Here is a 17026-nt window from a genome sequence, read left to right on the forward strand (position 1 = left end):
TAAAACCTAAACAAACAACATTCAACAACATCGAATACAACTGTTTAGTTCTAGTGTTTAGAAGGTATGGTAAAAATTATGATTTGGTGTGCGAAATATTGTTATATCTTTCGTTTTTTAGTATCCAACCATGGCCATATATCGTTTACAACGATTTCCTAGTGTTTGTATGCATTGTTTGAAACCTGTTGATTTGCAGACCAATTTTACATCTATTAACTCTTACCATGATGAGCTGCACTGCACAATCGAACAGAAAAGTGCTGAGCTTTTCGGAGTGCCTGGTAGCAATGATATGGTAAGATGTGTGAATACGTAGTTGCAGACTTGTACTTTATTGTTATGCTTTTTTTAGAGGGAAATTCCCGCGGCTGTACGTAACATGCTTCCAAATCAGATATGCCAAGAATGCCTGCTTGCAATGGTTGCCTTTCATCAGTATCAATCAAAATTGAGATGCCTGATGAAATTCAGTGTAGGACTCGCCCATTTGTTGCACTCTAATGCAGATCCTCTTGTTGAATTGTTCGGCATACATGGGCGATATTTGGTGCAAGTATTGAAAAGCTTTAACATATGCCGTGGAAAGGAAGAGTACATCACGCTAGAGATGCTCTTGCAAGAGGTAACCGGGTTTGACCAGTATAAAAACAGAGATAGTGAGGATTCCGCAACATCTGGTGAAGGGCGTCAATCTCAATCGCCCTACAATTCGAATGATCTATTTATCAGTGAAGAATATTGCGAACCACGAAGACCTTGCGTATCCCAAAAAATGCAAAAGGCGGGGCCAAATAGAAACACAGAAATAGAGAGAGAAAGGAAGCAGCTTAGCAACTTAAAAAGCGATAAAGCGGTAGTAACTGATCTGAAGAAAAGGAAAAGCGATAAATCAGTGAAAAATAATGCAACCACAACATTCATCGAAGGTACATCACTCTGCAAGTGCAAGTATGATTTCTGTGACAAAATTTTCACTGATCTTCTGAGCATGAAGAAACATATTCGCAAAGACCACAAAACTTTTGTTTGTAACATCTGTGGAAGCGTGAGGCAATTCTATTCGCATTATAAACATCACATGGCGCGCCACAATACAAGCACGATCTTCATATGCGAATATTGTAATGCAGAGTATAGCACAAAGCAGGAGCTTATCAATCATCTAAAAGTAGTCCACATTGTTAATCCCGATGAGGAATGTACTTGCAACGTTTGTGGAGTAGTTTGTCGGGGGTAAGCAAATCGTGGATTGCGCAATTTAATTTAAACTTATGGCTTATTAATTCATTTGTTTACCAGGAAATATCATTTTAATCGACACATGAAGAGTCACAACATTGAGCGAAAGTTCGTATGCCCTGTTTGCTCGAAGGCGTTTAAAACATCCCACCATCTCCGGCGCCATGCAGACGTCCACCAGAAATTGCAGTATCGATGCGCAATGTGTGACACGAGCTACGGAAGAAGAGATAAAATGCGTGCCCATCTCGAAATCGTACACAACGTAAGCTTCAATATTTCGCTGTAATTTATTTTTCATAATCATTTGCTTTGTGCCATTTTGTAGATTCAGAGCTACTTTGTGTGTGTGGTTTGCCTTGCAACGTTTGATGAGGACGGCTTGCTGCAGCAGCACATGGAACGGCACCGGAATCCGAAGATGCTCGAATGCTGCACGTGTTTGGGGGTGTTTTTGAGCGAAGCAGATCTCAAAGATCACTGTTGCATAACGTACCAGGATAGCTACCTGTGCTGTGGAAGAGACTTTCGCTATCACTCTTATTACAACAAACACATGATGGTTGAGCATGGAATAAAGTGTAATGTACGAGTGAAACCTCCAAAAGACAAGCTGCTCAGTCAGTATCGTGCCTTAAGACCAGCCGCAAAGGTTAGAAATTGTTAAAATTATGTGTTATATAAGAATTATGATTAATATAAATGTGTTTGTTTCTTCCCCGCATAGCCTCTAATTTCATGCGATAGCTGCAATGAACATTTCAACTCAAAACAAGAGTTTCGAAACCATCAAAAGACATGCAGTAAAACCTCAAACAGTTTCACACTTGAGTCGTTGAGCATAGAATTGCTTTCTGAAATGGAGTAGACGTTGGCCGGTAGCTTCTGCATGTTTTTAAATAAAATATCCGTTATACTGTTTTACCCCATTGCAAAAAATAAGTGAACACATTTTCTGTAGTTGTCAAGGCTGACCCCATTGCCTTAATGTCCAAATAATTAAATTAATATTGTAAAATTGTTCCGGTACATTCGCGCGTGTACGATTTGAAATATGTAAACAATCTTATGTCAAACAGTTCCAACACGCTGCTACAGTCAGTCTCAAACTTAACGACCCACATTAATATTACATTTTTTAAAGCATACCCAACATGTTTAGTTCTTTTCATGACATGGACCTGTTTCTTTTTTTTACGTGTTTATCAGATATAGTTGTTAATAAATGGAATAATAAATCCACACCAGAGGATGTTCTTACGGGTAAAAAAATATATATCTGTCGACAAAGCAGGGCAACCACAATTCCTCTCCGCGTAGTGTATATGTGCCGTAATGTAAGTTCTGTCATTTTCCAGGTAAACAACGAATAGCATTTATTATTTGTTCGAGAAGCTCTACAAGGATTTTGAGTAGGCTTGGTTTACGGCGCTCTTCACGTAGTTCTCCAGTTATGTTAAACCAATTTTGAAGAAAGTAGAAGCAATCATAATCTGCAGACGCGCACAAGCAGCTAAATAGCATTACTGGAATAAGAAACGACTGCGTAAAGATGGTGACCTATAAACTACAAAACTTCCCGAACGTTTGTGTCCACTGTTTACGCCCAGCAACTGTTTTCCCGGACTTCCAACCCGTTCAATTTTTTAGCCAGGATATGAATACTACAGTGGAAACAGCAAGCTTAGAATTAATAAACAATGACAAACTAACTGCCGAGATGATGGTAAGTTTTCCAGAAACGATATGTTTTGGTCTGTTTAATAACCATAGATTTCCTGTTTGTAGTATCCCAACCGGAACAGTATGCTGCCGGAAAAAATGTGTAAATACTGTTTAACAACTATTGTCACATTTTATCAACTTCGTCGGCGTATAGAATGTGTGAGAAGATTCAACGTTGGTCTGGTAAAGCTCATTCAAGGAAACCCCGTTGACCTCATAGAGCTCTTCACAACGGACGGAGACTTTCTAGTGGCTTTGCTAAAAAATCTGGGCATCTGCGATAACAACTCCGACAGCGTAACCGTGGAGAACCTCATCGAGGATCTTTCTTCTTTTAAACTGATCGACAGTAGCCAGAAAGCAGAGTACACTGTCATGGATGTGGCGCCTGCGGAACAACCTGTTCAGGAAATCCAACTACCCACCGCCTTTGCTTTGTCCGTGAATGGAATTATTTTGAACAATGTAAAAGTTGTATGCAACAACACGAACCAGGTTGAGCGAATTGCTCCAGTTGTAAATGCTACGAATTCTCCGATACACATTATCTCCGATTCTTCGGACGACGAAGCTGAGAAACCCAAAGATGCCACAATAGAAACAGCAGAACCGTTGCCGCAGAATGGAACCGTAACAGCGGTAGAAGCGCAACCAACACAGAGTTCCGGAAGTCCTGTACGTAAACGTGGTAAACGTATGTCCGATGTTGTGTATTCCTGTCAGATCTGTATCAGAACTTTTCGAAGGTATTGTAACACTGCACTGCGATTGGGTAAAGAGTGACTGTTCCTAGCTTTTATGTTTCTTTTCTTTTTATTGCACGTAGTGTCAACGGTTATACAGGTCATATGGAAAAATTCCACAGAACCCCGCTCGTGCCAAAACCATCGTCAGGCGTTTATCCTTGCAAGCCATGTTCATTAACGTTCAATACATTGATTGACCTCAGGAACCACTGCCACGCTACCCATAAGGGTGGAGCGCATGCCTGTACCATCTGTTCTATCCTTTTTGATAACAAAGATAGTCTGAAAACTCATATGGAAATTGTTCATAACGTAAGTTACCTTCACTATTGGACCGTCCGTTGTAGCAAACCAACGATGGAAAACTATTTTAATTTTTTTTCTTTCCTTTTAGACGCAAACATATTTTTATTGCAATATCTGCGTGCAAATATTCGAAGATGCATCGGAATTAGCAAACCACAAAATTCTCCATACGTCACCGGCACCGACAACGTGCGGAAAGTGTCTTGGATCTTTTGCCAACAGTAATGACATGAATAAGCACGTTTGCATCACGTACCGGGACGATTTCATGTGCTGTGGAGTAGACTTCGAGGATCATATCAAGTACGCCGGGCATATGAAGACGAAACATAATACCTTCACGATGGTAAGGCCGAGAATTCCCCCCGGTATGCTGTACAGTAAATTTTGTTCCCAATTGCGCGGTGAGGTAGGTATCTTATTGTTAGGATCGAGAATGAAAACGAAAGTAATGCAAGAGAAATGTGCATCCTTTATTTCAGCGATTCTTCTGCGGATTCTGCGACAAAAAATTCAGTACAGATGAAGAATACCAGAAGCATATGGTATCACGCGAACATTTCATTCATGCTTTGGTAATATCATGAATGCACAAAAGAATGATCGATTCAAAACGAAATTCACGTTCGATTTTCGCATGTTACTTTTTTTTGTCTTACTTCGTCCAATTTTTCCATGTATCGTCATCATTTTGTGTTAGTGATTGGATTCGTACAATGCATGTCCACGTTGTGTACGTTTTTATTCGTTTTAATCTGACCACTGCAACTGCACATTGAATTGTTTCAAGAATTTCGAAAATTGATACAAATTTTCTCACGTCTTATACTACTTGCATTTTTTTTTTCTACTACAACCAAAAAGAAATAAATAAAAATGGACTAACAAAATATAATTTAATGTGATATGTGTACCTCACGGCAATCGAACAAACAGGACACCGAAAAGACCGTGATCTCCTTCCAAAGTTTCATCTTTATTGTTTATCAATATAGTTGTTGGTATGGTATGGTTGGGCGTAATAATTTAGAAGGGGAATCGTAACTTCACCAAACATGGAATAAATTGTGTGCCATATTAGCTGTGACGGCACGCAACTCGATCTGTTGTTAATCAGATCTCTGTCCAAATAGAAATAGTGCATGATGAGGGTTAGAAAGGAGTAGGTTGCGGAGGAAACTTAATTGGTTTAACATATCAGTTTTCAACGTACATCTATTCATACTCAGGCGTTTCATTAAATGGAGATTGTTTATCTTCTGCTGCGACTGATCCGACAAAATATTATGTCATACGTTGTCCGGAGGTTTTTTTTTCTATTTTTTTCCTTTCGTATTATTATTGTTTGTCATCTGCGTCATCTGTTTCGCATGAATCATTTAGCTGACCAATTCAGATCCACCTGGGATTGGGATGGGACTGGGAACATTATTCTGACAAATCCTTCCTATCCTTAAAAATCAGTTCGGCGAAGGGAGCGATCGGTTACGGTTGAAGAGTACGAAATATTAGATAACAAAGTAGAGGATAGCAAACGATGCATATTGCAAAGAAAAATTAATCTCCGATCACCAGACGAAGGCGTAACAAGTTGGTCTCGCGCTTCCAGTATCGTATCGTGAAAGCATCGCACAGCAGGCCAGGAACACTTAACTGGGAACGATGTCGACTGGTTGTGGGTGTTTTTTGGGAGTTTGATTTATTACATGCTTTCAATGTTTAATTACAAAAGAAAATGGGTTGAACAAAGTACCTGTCGTAATCCTAGTATAATAACTTTGTTTAGCATTCAGAAAAGATGTGAATAAAAGAAAAGGATGCAGAAATAGCAAGCAAAAAAACGGGTAAATGAAAAATTAATGTGAAGTGTGTTCGAATCAAAATGGTACACGGTTTCCGGAAACTAATGGGAGGAAGAAGTGCAATTATTGCAATAGATTTCAGAACAAAGAAGTGCAAAAAGGATGGTTGCTATCAGTTACGACGTAAAATCGTTGACCGACAAACGATTACAGCACATCCTGGAACAGAAAACAAGAGTATAACAGGATAGATAAGAAGGCCGGTTGTCCACTGAGTACGCACCGCCAGTAGGAGCAGAGGAATCGGAACTGGGATGCTGCGAAAAGGCAATTGCTAACCATACATCTAGAAGCAACAGAAAATTTTCTCTTATAAACGCACGTAGTGGACAACGGTGGATGCAAAAACTACTAAATCATCAGCTACTATTTCTATTACAACGTTTTTCTCCCACGCTTTGCCTCTCCTCTCCTCAGTGCCTAAGCTCAACTTCCAAGATTCTTCCAGGTGTTACGCCGATCAGTAGTTTGATGTGGTGATGCGCCTTTCACCTCCTATCTACCCGGAGCTTCTACACGTGCGCCATAGGGGACACTAAGGCGCACCGTGTATCATCCCGATGGACAAACTACATTCACCCGACAACCTGAGGCAGGATAAAACAGGAGCCGATTGACGAATTCATGCGTTAGTATATTTAGCTCGCCGCGTACTATGATTTGGAAAGTGGTTGGGTCCTTAATCGTGTGCTGCAGCTGATGACCTACTTGTTCACTCGCGTCTTAAATGTGTGTCTGTGTTTTTTTTCTGTACTGTTACCAATTGTTCCCTAATTATTACATTCTTTTAGCCCTATTCCTCCCGCCAGTGCCAATACGCGTCCTCGACTTTACTTCTCATCTTAACCTCTTTCAATTTTGATCTTTTTTCCACCAATGTTTGCAGTAATTTAGTGTCTTTCTCCGGAAAACAAATTCGGTTGCCTACGATGAATGGTCTCCTCTGCTCAGCTTCCATGGCTTGCTATGTGGTTGTTAGTATTCTTTGTTTCGTGTTTGAAGGGAAGGATGGGACGAACGGATTTACGTTTTTTCTATATACCTTCTTGCTATTACATTATTTAAATTTGTTTTTTTAATAACATGTTGACATTCTTTCCCTTTCTCCTGCACCACTTCCGCTAATGCTCGTTTCCTTCATATCCGCTATGCCATTCTGTTGTTAAAAACTATTTTTCTTCACTCTGGTTGCGAGCCAGAGGTTTGCGTTAGTATTCTTCCGCCAGTTGGGCTCTATGTATTCCAGCTAATAATTACTTCTAGCATCTCAACCATTACGCACCGGTTAGCGTTGCTGTTCTCGACGCCGAACGCAAAATAAGATGCATTTCCAGTGACCAACATTCCGACCGTGTGTAGCACACATTCACACCTCTACTCTATCTATGCTTTTACTGGCGCGAGCACGAACGCCTCCTACTTACTCATCCTTCCTGTTTATTCGCTCGCTGCCCGTCGTCTTGTTTGCTGCATTCGCCTCGACTATTTCCGGCCACCAGCAATACTCTGCCATCGCCACAGAGCATTAAAGGTAAACAGCGACACAAACGCGCCACCTCCCAATAGCATCCCATGGCGCGTCCTTGGCCATCCTTGGTGGAAGGAAAACTGGAGCGAACGGTAAGAGTCCCTCATGCGAAACGGTTGCCACCAGTGACGCTGGTGGTGATGATGATAATAGTTACCAGGCTGCTCGAATCTCCCCCGACGATGGTGATGGTGGTGGTGTAGGGCGGACGCGAAGACGGACACGGGGGAGGAAAGGGCGTATATTTAATTGCTACCACCCTTGGCGGAGGAGGTCGGCGGTGGTGGCATCTGCCCATTGACAATGATGGCAAAGTACGGATGCTCCATGGCCTCCCGCGCGGTCAGACGCTCGAAGTGATCGTAGCGCAACAGCTTGTCGAGAAAATCGAGCCCCTCGGGCGACACCAAGTGCTGGTTTTCCGAGTGCACGAATCGCTCCCATCGTTTGCGCGAATGACGGGACAGAATGTCATTGAAGCGCGGATCTAGCTCGATGTTGTATTTGTCCAGATAGGCGAAAAGGTCTTCGGTGCCGAGCACCTTCGCGATGCGCACCAGCTGGTCGTAGTTGTCGTGCCCGTGGAAGAACGGCTCCTTGCGGAAAATCATCGATGCCAGCATGCATCCGAGCGACCACATATCGAGCGAGTAGTCGTACATCTGGTAATCGACCAGCAGCTCCGGTCCCTTGAAGTAGCGACTAGCGACGCGCACGTTGTACTCCTGCCCGGGATGGTAGAACTCGGCCAAGCCCCAATCGATCAGACGCAGCTTGCGGTTCTCGTGATCGATCATTACGTTATGGGGCTTCACGTCGCGGTGCATGATGCCCATGCTGTGGCAGTAGTCCAGTGCCTTCAGCAGCTCGTACAGATAGTACCGGATGTCGTAGTCTGTGAGCGTTTGGTAGAGCTGCTTGAAGTCGGTGTTGTTCACATGCTCGAAAATGAGTGCCGGTGTACGGGAGACCGGATCCTTCACGACCGCCAGCAGCGTGATGATGTTAGTGCCGCCCCGGAGATTCTCCAGAATCTTAATCTCGCGTTTGATCTTTTTCTTCTTGACCGGCTTCAAGATTTTCACCACGCACTTTTCGTTGCTCGTCATTTTGATCGCCTCGAACACCTCGCTATACTTGCCCCGGCCCAGTTTCCGCACTAGCTGGTAGTCATCTTGGTTCACCCAGTCGACGATGTAGTTTTCGTAGTCCCAATATTCACGTGGTTTATGCGAATTTACATCCGCATACACCCTGGCACTGCTCGGCAGCGTCATTTTGCTGGTTGCCGTCGTTGCAAACTTGAAGCTGATGGGCTTTTTTCACCTTTCTTGCTCGCCGTTTTGTTTCGTTTTCGCCTTTGCTCTTTTCCGTCCTGCTGCGCGCTGACTGCTGCTGCTGCTGCTACAATTGCTGCTGCTGGTGGTGGTGGTGCTGCTGCTGTTGGTTTTTGCCTTTTTTCCTACGGTAATTTTTCTTTCCTCTCCAGAAGTGCTAGGCAAAAGACAAACGTCGCAAACGTTCACTGACAAATGGCTTGACATTGGTTTTAGGCGTTTATAATTGTAGATTTATTACGTTCGTTAGTGAACTTTGTCGGCAACGAATCTTTTCACTGAAATTGAATGTCTTAATTTGGAAAATCTATAGAACATTGCATGAGAGATCGATGGATTTACTACGTAGGGCTACCATAGTCCAAATATGTATCGTAGTGATAAACAAAATTAGGCTTAAATTTAAAGTACTATCGATTCTGTATACTCTACTAATTCAACTTTAGAACATTTTTTGTATTTAATTTTCTTGTATTGATACATCTTTTCGAATTCACTTTTATTTTGAAATCCCATTTTGCGAGTTAAAAAATCCAGGAAAAGTGAAGCATGCAACTATGGGGTATAAATACAAAAAAATGACAGCCAAACATAGTGAAGAAAAAAAATCGTAACCACAGGGTGTTCAACATAACAGGGATTGTTTGTTTCAATTGGCCAAACAGTTTCATAAATTATACCGTGGATAATTGGGACCGTTTTTTCCATGGCGATTTTTAATTTATTAACCTTTCCAAACGTATGCCGTGCCTGTTTGCAGCCGCTTCCTCCGGACCAGATGGCGTCACTCGACGAGCATCGGTCACTGTTCGACGGAACGATTGATAAATTCCTGCAGGAAATAACAATAAAGGTTCCGGATATGGTACAACCATACCTACCTTCCGCAATCTGTTATGCCTGTTTGGGAGTGATGGAGTTGCACTATAAATACCGCGAAAAAATGAGATGTTTGCATCAGTTTATAGTCGCACTTGTGCACGTGAAATTAGGTGATAAATCGCAAATGAAACAGCTATTCGATACCCATCTCGACCAGTTGGGGATATTGTTCCGCGACTTGGATATTTGCAACACGGACATTCCCCGCGTGGAAGACCTGTTGGAGGAGTACGACCAGTATGCGATAGCATCGATGCACATCGAAGACCAGCCGTATAAATATGAAATTATCGATGAAAACTATACATCAACAGTTAAGGAAGAGGAATGCAACGAATCAGACACATCGCTCTTCGTTGTTCTGTGCAACGACGAAACCGAATCTGCAGTCTCTCAGCCGTTGCCAAGAGATTCCGATTTTGAAGAATATGCAGTTTTTTCAGCTGATGAACAAATTTCAGACCTAGAAAATCAACGCGAGGAAAAAGCTATCTTAAGCCTAGAGACTAAAACCGATGGTAAACATCAACACAACCAATCTCAGTTGGATGTCAGTGGAACAAACGAATCTTCCGACGAAAAAGTTGGAACTGACGATAGCAATTGCGCCAAAGGTGAGCTGGAAAACCCTGCTGTTAAACGGCGAAAGACACGGGCAACCCGTTACCAACTAAATGCCAAAATCGAACAACTTCTCTGTACGCAATGCTCGTATAAAACATACTACGCTGTAGCGTATGAGTTGCATCTTAACAAGCATAAAGCAAATGAAGGTAAGACGGGTCACCTCTGCTCCCATCCTTACTGTATGATGCTGTTCGACACGAAGGAGGAATTAAAAAGGCATAAAATTGAAAATACCCCTCATTCATACGTTTGCGAGCTGTGTGGAACGGTCCTAAAGCATCGCGCCTCCTACGACGTTCACCTGGAGCGGCATGTTGGCATAACGCACTTTCAGTGTCCGTACTGTTCGTCGACGTTCTTCACACATACGGAAACAATTGCCCACGTTGCGACCATACACCTTAGCGAGGACCGTGAAAAGTGTCAGCAATGTGGTGCAATGTTTAAAAGTAGGAAATTGCTTAACCAGCACCTCGAATCACATTCCACGGAGCGCAATTATCATTGCAAAGAATGCCAAACATCGTTCAAATCACAACACCAACTGAATCGACATATAAAAACGGTTCATCAGAATGTACGTTTCAACTGTGACCACTGTGATGCGTCCTACGGTCGTCGCGACAAACTTCGGATGCATATGGAGAAATTTCATCAGGTAAATTATTCGTTTACGCCTGATTTCCTTTATATGTTGATTAAATTATTCATGTATTTCCCTCGTGCAGATACAATCCTTCTTCGTGTGCACTATTTGTGTGCGTTCTTTGCCTACAAACGAAGCTCTCCAGGAACATATGGACCGTCATTCAAACCCAAAATATCTGGAATGTGGCACTTGCCTGCTAGTATGCCTTACGCCCGAGACGTTCGAAAAACATATTTGTATCACCTACCAGGATGATTATGTGTGCTGCGGGCGTGATTTTAAGAATCACTTCCTCTACAACAAACACATGGCGCGTGGCCATGGCATCAAAGTAAATGCTAGGGTTCGGCCGGATACGTCCGTACCGATCGGTGGCAAGGCACGAAGATTCCGGCGTCCACGCTGTTCGGTGACTACCTAGCCCGCTAGCATGACCAACAACAAATCTGTGGAAAATGTAATATTACTTTTCAAATCCCTTTCCTTGGCTTTCTGGCACCAATAGTAGTACAATTTCTATCACATTTCAGAATACCGACGCAGTATTTATTTGGGAATAATGTAGACAATCGATTTCGGCCGAAAAAGCTGTGGATTAGCATCTATGCAAACCGTACTTTCCACATGAGGGGTGGAATTAAGTCTGCGGGGTCTCTGATTAAGTCTGATTAAGGGTATTAAGTCATGAGTGGTCTCCGAGCGGAATTAAGAAAACAAATGTAAAGGTGGATCTTGAAATTAGTTTTATTTAATGAAACAAAATACAACATAAAAGTGATGTAAAGAAATTTTATTTATTGAACCTGTTATCTATTTTATTGAATCAGTTAAGAAGTTTACATTGTAAAACAGTCAACAAGTTTCCCTCTGTGTTGCTATGTATCTTAAGTTTATTAGCAGATGCTTAGAAATATCCGAAATTTTGTTCGTCTCCCATTACAGTACCAGATTGGTGAATTTCGGACATAAATATCATATAAAGTGATAACAAAATTCTTTTACTCTAGAATATATGCATGCCTAATAATACTTTTTGCTAAACTTTATTTTCACAATTTAGATCATCCAATGTATTTTAATTTTTTTTGTCATTTTTGGTTTCTTTTGGTATGGATCGAATCATTCGCTTAGCTTACTCCGTTTCCGTATTTAAATACTGTTCATCATGTCTCCGTCGCCCCTAACTGAAATGCAATCGTAAGGGGAGCATTTGCCAGACAGAAGTAAAGTAGTTGTGCATTTATTTGCACACGTGCGATAAAGTACCGGGCTACTGCAGAAGCCCTTTTTCTGTGATGACACTAAATAGTACAACTTTTCAAGCTTTGCTTTGTTGAATTTTCATTAATTTTACGACGTGTTTGTTCAAGTATTCCTAGACATTCCTGACCTGTTTCGCCGATTGCAGAGATCCTAGTGCATGTTAAATAGAGGCATTAATTTATTCCTTATTTTTTCAAACGGGGCAACAAACCATCAAAGTAGGCATTTAAACCGGAGGCTTTAGTTTCCGTAATCGTAATCGGCTCGCAGACTTTGCCTGCTTATTTGTATGTACGGTGGAAAGTATTTAATTCCCAACCACGCAAAAGTTCCTCATTTAAGGTTACATCTAATTTATGCTCCAGCCAGAAAAAGATACCATTTCGTTCTACGTACAATTATTTTCGTACATTCTCAAGATGAATAAGTTTGTGTAACTATCGGTACTTTCGTTTTTTACCAACGAAGAAAATGTGAGGTAACTATGAGAAATAAAAGTTGTCCTACTGTCGGTCTGTGGTTTGAAAAATGGAAATGGAAGTTACATTTTATAAACTCCCCGTAATAAATGTTTAAGAACGTCTCCTACTTGCTTAATGAGACATTATATTTCCCATATTTAAAAAAAACGCTGGTCTCGGTACTAGTAGTTATAAAGAGTTTTGTTTTGACCGGCACATTCACTGGTGCGGGTAGAATTTGCCTGGTTCACCTCTCAGAGCTCTAATAGTAAGACCTCCTCGTGCTATACAGAGTTCGCCAGCCTATTCCCGCCTCCGACGGATGTCGTCATCATCATCCGATCGTCGTACAGCGACAGTGTCTTCGAGGCGCGCACTTTACGTACCGAAGGCGGAACATCTCCGGGCGTTTTAACGCGTTGACTAGGATTGCGCAGTCGCTCGATGCTTCCCTTGGGTCCAAACACCTCGTGGAACACTTCGAGTGAACGCTGCCGTTTGAGGGAACGATCGTCTACCAGTAGTGGCGAGTGGCTCGCCGTGGTGTCCATTCGAGGTACCCTGGATTGATGCATTGCATTTGCTGACTTGGAGACGACGATGCGCAGCTTCTGATCAGATACCAGACCATGACGATCTGAAGCTTCTTCGCCTCCGTCGTTTTCATCCAGTATGGCGAAAGATTGACTAGCAAAGTCGGCTTCGGCTAGCATTTTGGCGTACTGTCCGCGATCATCGCCGGCTTCCGCTCGGCTGCCGTTGACGACGGTTCGCGGTTCGTGTAGCAAAAGGTTGCTTTCGTACTTGCCGAGCGCGAGATCGAGATTTGTTGGCCGTTCCATGGCACACTGTTGGGTGTTGTGATGGTTCATAATGATCTCTTCTTGGGATGGTGTCGTTTGCGGTTGCTGCGGGCAACCGTCAGTAGACTCCACCACCACCACCAGGTTCGAGCGATCGTCTCCATCGTAGCAGTCCTGCTGTACATCATACGGGTGTTGAATGATGTTGTTGGTAATGTTCGGGTGCTTGTGGAATGTTTTCTGTAGCATCACCTTCACGCTGCTCAGCGCTTTTCCGCTACGCTTCATCTCGGTATCCTTCTGCATCAGCGGTTGCTGTCCTTTGCGACCGGTGCCATGCAGCAGTTCATCCTCGTCGGACTGCGACGACGGATGATGCTGACTAGTGTTCGTGGAAGAAATGTTTCCCAACGAGGCCAGCTTGCCGTATTTATATGATCCAGTTGTATCGTCCCGATATCCACCACCCGGTGGCAATGGAATGATTTGCTGGTTCGGTGGTGTCATGAACGCCATAATCGTCCCATCGGGGCTATTATATCGCTCCATCGCCGTGACATTCACCATTCCATCGCTTTCGAGACTGTGCAGTTGGTTCTTTCCAATGCCACCTTCGCCCTCGCCATCATCGCTACAACCCTTCGAGGGAACGGTTCGGGCATGTGGGTTTATTTGCGAAATTTCCTGCAGTCTCTCCTGTACACACATGGCGGTAAGGCGAGCTTCCGCATCGTGATCCCAGCAGTCTTCGCACGTATCGCGCACGATTTGTGTCACCAAGCCTTGCCCAAAGTGCAGCGGGAACGTAGGTCTGGCCTTGTTGCGCGAAACAAGCACCTGCATCTGCTCGAAGCTCGGGTTCGACCCGACGTACTCTTCGTACGGAGCCCGATATTCTGGCACCGGGATGTCTTCGGGGAAGAAATCTTCGCAACGGTTTGCCAGTTCCCAAAGCACCAGTGCCAACGTGTACACGTCAATCTGTTTCAGCGCGGACTCACAGTCACGCAGATTGACGGCACCCTCGAGCACCTCCGGCGCCATGTAACGGACCGTGCCTACTTCATTGATGCTTTTCGTTTCCGCCAGCGTGATCTCGCCGCGATATTCGTACCGAGCGCCGAACGTTTTCAGTGCAAAGCCCAAATCCCCGATGCAACAAGTAAGGTCCGCCTTGACGAGAATATTGCGCGAGTTTAGATCCCGGTGGCAGATGCACGGTTTTACCAGGTCACCCTTGCGGATTTCGGTGTGCAGGTGTGCCAATCCGTTCGCAATCGATCGACCCATCCGGCAGAATGTATCGAACGGGACACGATTGTCCGTCAACCAGTCCTGTAGGCAGCCGAGAGGGGCCAATGAAAGCACCAGCAGATATTCAATACGATCGTCCATCGTTCGCCGCTCATCGGATCCTATGAGAAGCAATAGAACGTTATAAGAAACGATAGAAGTTCGCTCCAACGAACTTTTACTCACCAAAATACGTTAACAGCGCGGGAGATTCCATAAGCGGCACGGTGTAGATATCTCGTTCGTTCAAAAAGTACTGTCTGTGTTGGCCAGCAAATATTTTCACCGCGACCGGTTGCTCGTTTACCATGCCCTTCCAGACCGTGCCATACCTAACAATGGATATGTGTTATTTGGAAGCTCGCGCCATTTATGATCTTCACCGGTAACTTACTTGCCCTGACCGATCATGGCCACTAGTTTCAGATTATCAACATTGTAGAGATTCGCGCTGTATCCCGGGCCAGACGGTTCCATCTTTTCCAGCTCGGCGACGCCCTTCTTAGGCAGCTGGCGGCAACTGAAGATGGCCACAAACGCCATAAACATGATGGCGACAACCGCGAAGCAAATGTACACCGTGGGTGAACTCCAGATCGAGGTGTATGGTGCGAACGGGGTTATGCTTTCACTGTCCTCCCGTACGCTCAACCCATCGGCCGTCGTTGGCGGTGGAACGTAGCTATAGTTCCCATTGCAACTGTCTCCGGTGCAGCAGCAGAAGAAATGCTTAGTCGGTGTTTCAGTCGTGCTGACACAACTGGTGCTACTGCACGATTCCTGCTCATCGGACGATCCCCAGCATCCTGAAGGCAGCATAAACAAAAACCATTTCCAAATCAATCAATATTGGCCGTTTCCTTTCTACCATAAAGACAACTTTGCATTTTTCTCGTACCTTGTACGACGACTTTTGTGACATTTTGTGTCACGTCGTATGTCCAAAGTGTATAGCAAAACGGAGCAGAACGAGTGCACGTCACTATAGTTGACTGGAAAGTTTGCAAAAAGTTCCATAAAATTTTATTAAACATTTTATTTGTAGGCTATCAAGATCTAGGCAAGCTACGACATGGAGCATAAGATGAGTTGGCTCTAAAATTATTCAGAACTAAACTAAAGAAGGTTAGTAATAATAATAAAGTCAACTTATATTAAAAAATCATCCTTCCTTCCCCTAGTTAACCGTCTTGATGATTCCCTGTGCCACTACCGTTTACTTACAACATTCTTTTCAAACACGGGCTCATCAGATGGTTCCGGCTGGTCGTCATAGCTGTAGTTATAATCGTCGGAAGTTTCTTGTCCGTTTTGCTGCTGCGTATTGGTCGTCGATGTTGTGCCGAACTGCAAGCATCGTCCCTGAATAGGGGTTGCTGCAAGAAAACGTTAAAAAATGGTTAATTGTTTAGAAAAAGTTTTCAAAAATGACTGAACAAGTGTAACGGGATCTATTTTTAAAACGACCTTCGTGGCATGGCCCACGTTCCAGATAACTAAAATTAGTTGTACAGTACTGGTCCAATGCCTGCCAAAGGCTCATGCAATCAATATTTACAATCTATTTTTAAATTTTGGCATTTCGCTGCGTTTGGCAAACTTTCTAGGAGAGCAAAAAAGTGCATGTTTCTAACATGTTTACACCTTGACTCGTTTCTAGCATTAAGGCTAAACTAATCTTCAAGATTGTTGAATACCAAACAAACCAACGAATGATATAAAACACTATTTTCCTTTGGTAACATTTTCACTATCGGACGCTTGTAATGCATCTGCCAGGCAAATTAATTCAATAATGAGAAACAAAAAAGAAAATTATCGATCGACGTTGCTAAACACGCGATGGAACTTGAAAAGGGGTGTTTCAAGGGTGCAACAAAAAAGGGGAATTATAAGCGTAGCCGAGTTTTCTTCCCCAAACACGGCATAATGCATAAGCCTGCCCACAGAAAAAGGGACGATTAATGTGTTTAGAAAACAAAATTTTTGAATGTTCATGCCTCTCATTTGCTGCCAAGAAATACGTTTGCAAGAGCCTTCAGTTCAAAACTACTTCAGAATTTAGATTTACATACCTAGACTGGTAGGAATCAACGAGGAAGTTGATATCAATACGAATCCTAATCGTAACAACCACACTCCACCTCTCTGCTTCCAACGCGTGATAGAGTTTGCCACGCCGGTGGACCGCTTTCCATTGCGATTGCCTTCGTGGTGGCACGGGATTTGCATGTTTGCCGTACACACTCTGAAATACCGATGAGCAGCAGGTTGGCACTGGTGTGTTGTTTTTTTTCCGTTG

At 43.3% G+C, this 17026-nt stretch overlaps 5 protein-coding genes across 5 annotated transcripts; 3 read left to right on the forward strand and 2 right to left on the reverse strand.

Moving 5' to 3' along the window:
* Nucleotides 1–125: 125 nt before the first annotated feature.
* LOC131294429 (zinc finger and BTB domain-containing protein 41-like) lies at nt 126–1912 on the forward strand. The gene is made up of 4 exons (XM_058322477.1): nt 126–298; nt 356–1236; nt 1303–1507; nt 1571–1912. Exons 1-4 carry the CDS (start codon nt 131–133, stop codon nt 1907–1909), a joined length of 1593 nt encoding a protein of 530 aa, XP_058178460.1. The 5' UTR covers nt 126–130; the 3' UTR covers nt 1910–1912.
* Nucleotides 1913–2663: 751 nt separating this feature from the next.
* LOC131294430 (zinc finger protein 2-like) lies at nt 2664–4773 on the forward strand. The gene is made up of 5 exons (XM_058322478.1): nt 2664–2968; nt 3031–3713; nt 3794–4025; nt 4108–4428; nt 4502–4773. Exons 1-5 carry the CDS (start codon nt 2795–2797, stop codon nt 4604–4606), a joined length of 1515 nt encoding a protein of 504 aa, XP_058178461.1. The 5' UTR covers nt 2664–2794; the 3' UTR covers nt 4607–4773.
* A 2155-nt stretch (nt 4774–6928) lies between these two features.
* On the reverse strand, nt 6929–8888 carry LOC131282542 (casein kinase II subunit alpha). Its single transcript, XM_058312039.1, has one exon. The coding sequence runs from the start codon at nt 8684–8686 to the stop codon at nt 7655–7657; it is 1032 nt and encodes a 343-aa protein (XP_058168022.1). The 5' UTR covers nt 8687–8888; the 3' UTR covers nt 6929–7654.
* A 498-nt stretch (nt 8889–9386) lies between these two features.
* LOC131294431 (zinc finger protein draculin-like) lies at nt 9387–11377 on the forward strand. The gene is made up of 2 exons (XM_058322479.1): nt 9387–10913; nt 10984–11377. The coding sequence occupies exons 1-2, from the start codon at nt 9453–9455 to the stop codon at nt 11323–11325; spliced, it is 1803 nt and encodes a 600-aa protein (XP_058178462.1). The 5' UTR covers nt 9387–9452; the 3' UTR covers nt 11326–11377.
* Nucleotides 11378–12732: 1355 nt separating this feature from the next.
* Nucleotides 12733–16956, reverse strand: LOC131294432 (bone morphogenetic protein receptor type-2). The gene is made up of 6 exons (XM_058322480.1): nt 16800–16956; nt 15949–16100; nt 15623–15716; nt 15119–15530; nt 14911–15056; nt 12733–14846 (listed from the first exon to the last, which is right to left on the reverse strand). Exons 1-6 carry the CDS (start codon nt 16954–16956, stop codon nt 12913–12915), a joined length of 2895 nt encoding a protein of 964 aa, XP_058178463.1. The 3' UTR covers nt 12733–12912.
* Between the last annotated feature and the right edge of the window lie 70 nt (nt 16957–17026).

This window comes from Anopheles ziemanni, chromosome 2 (assembly GCF_943734765.1).
Source record: "Anopheles ziemanni chromosome 2, idAnoZiCoDA_A2_x.2, whole genome shotgun sequence".
Taxonomy (NCBI): Eukaryota; Metazoa; Arthropoda; class Insecta; order Diptera; family Culicidae; genus Anopheles; species Anopheles ziemanni.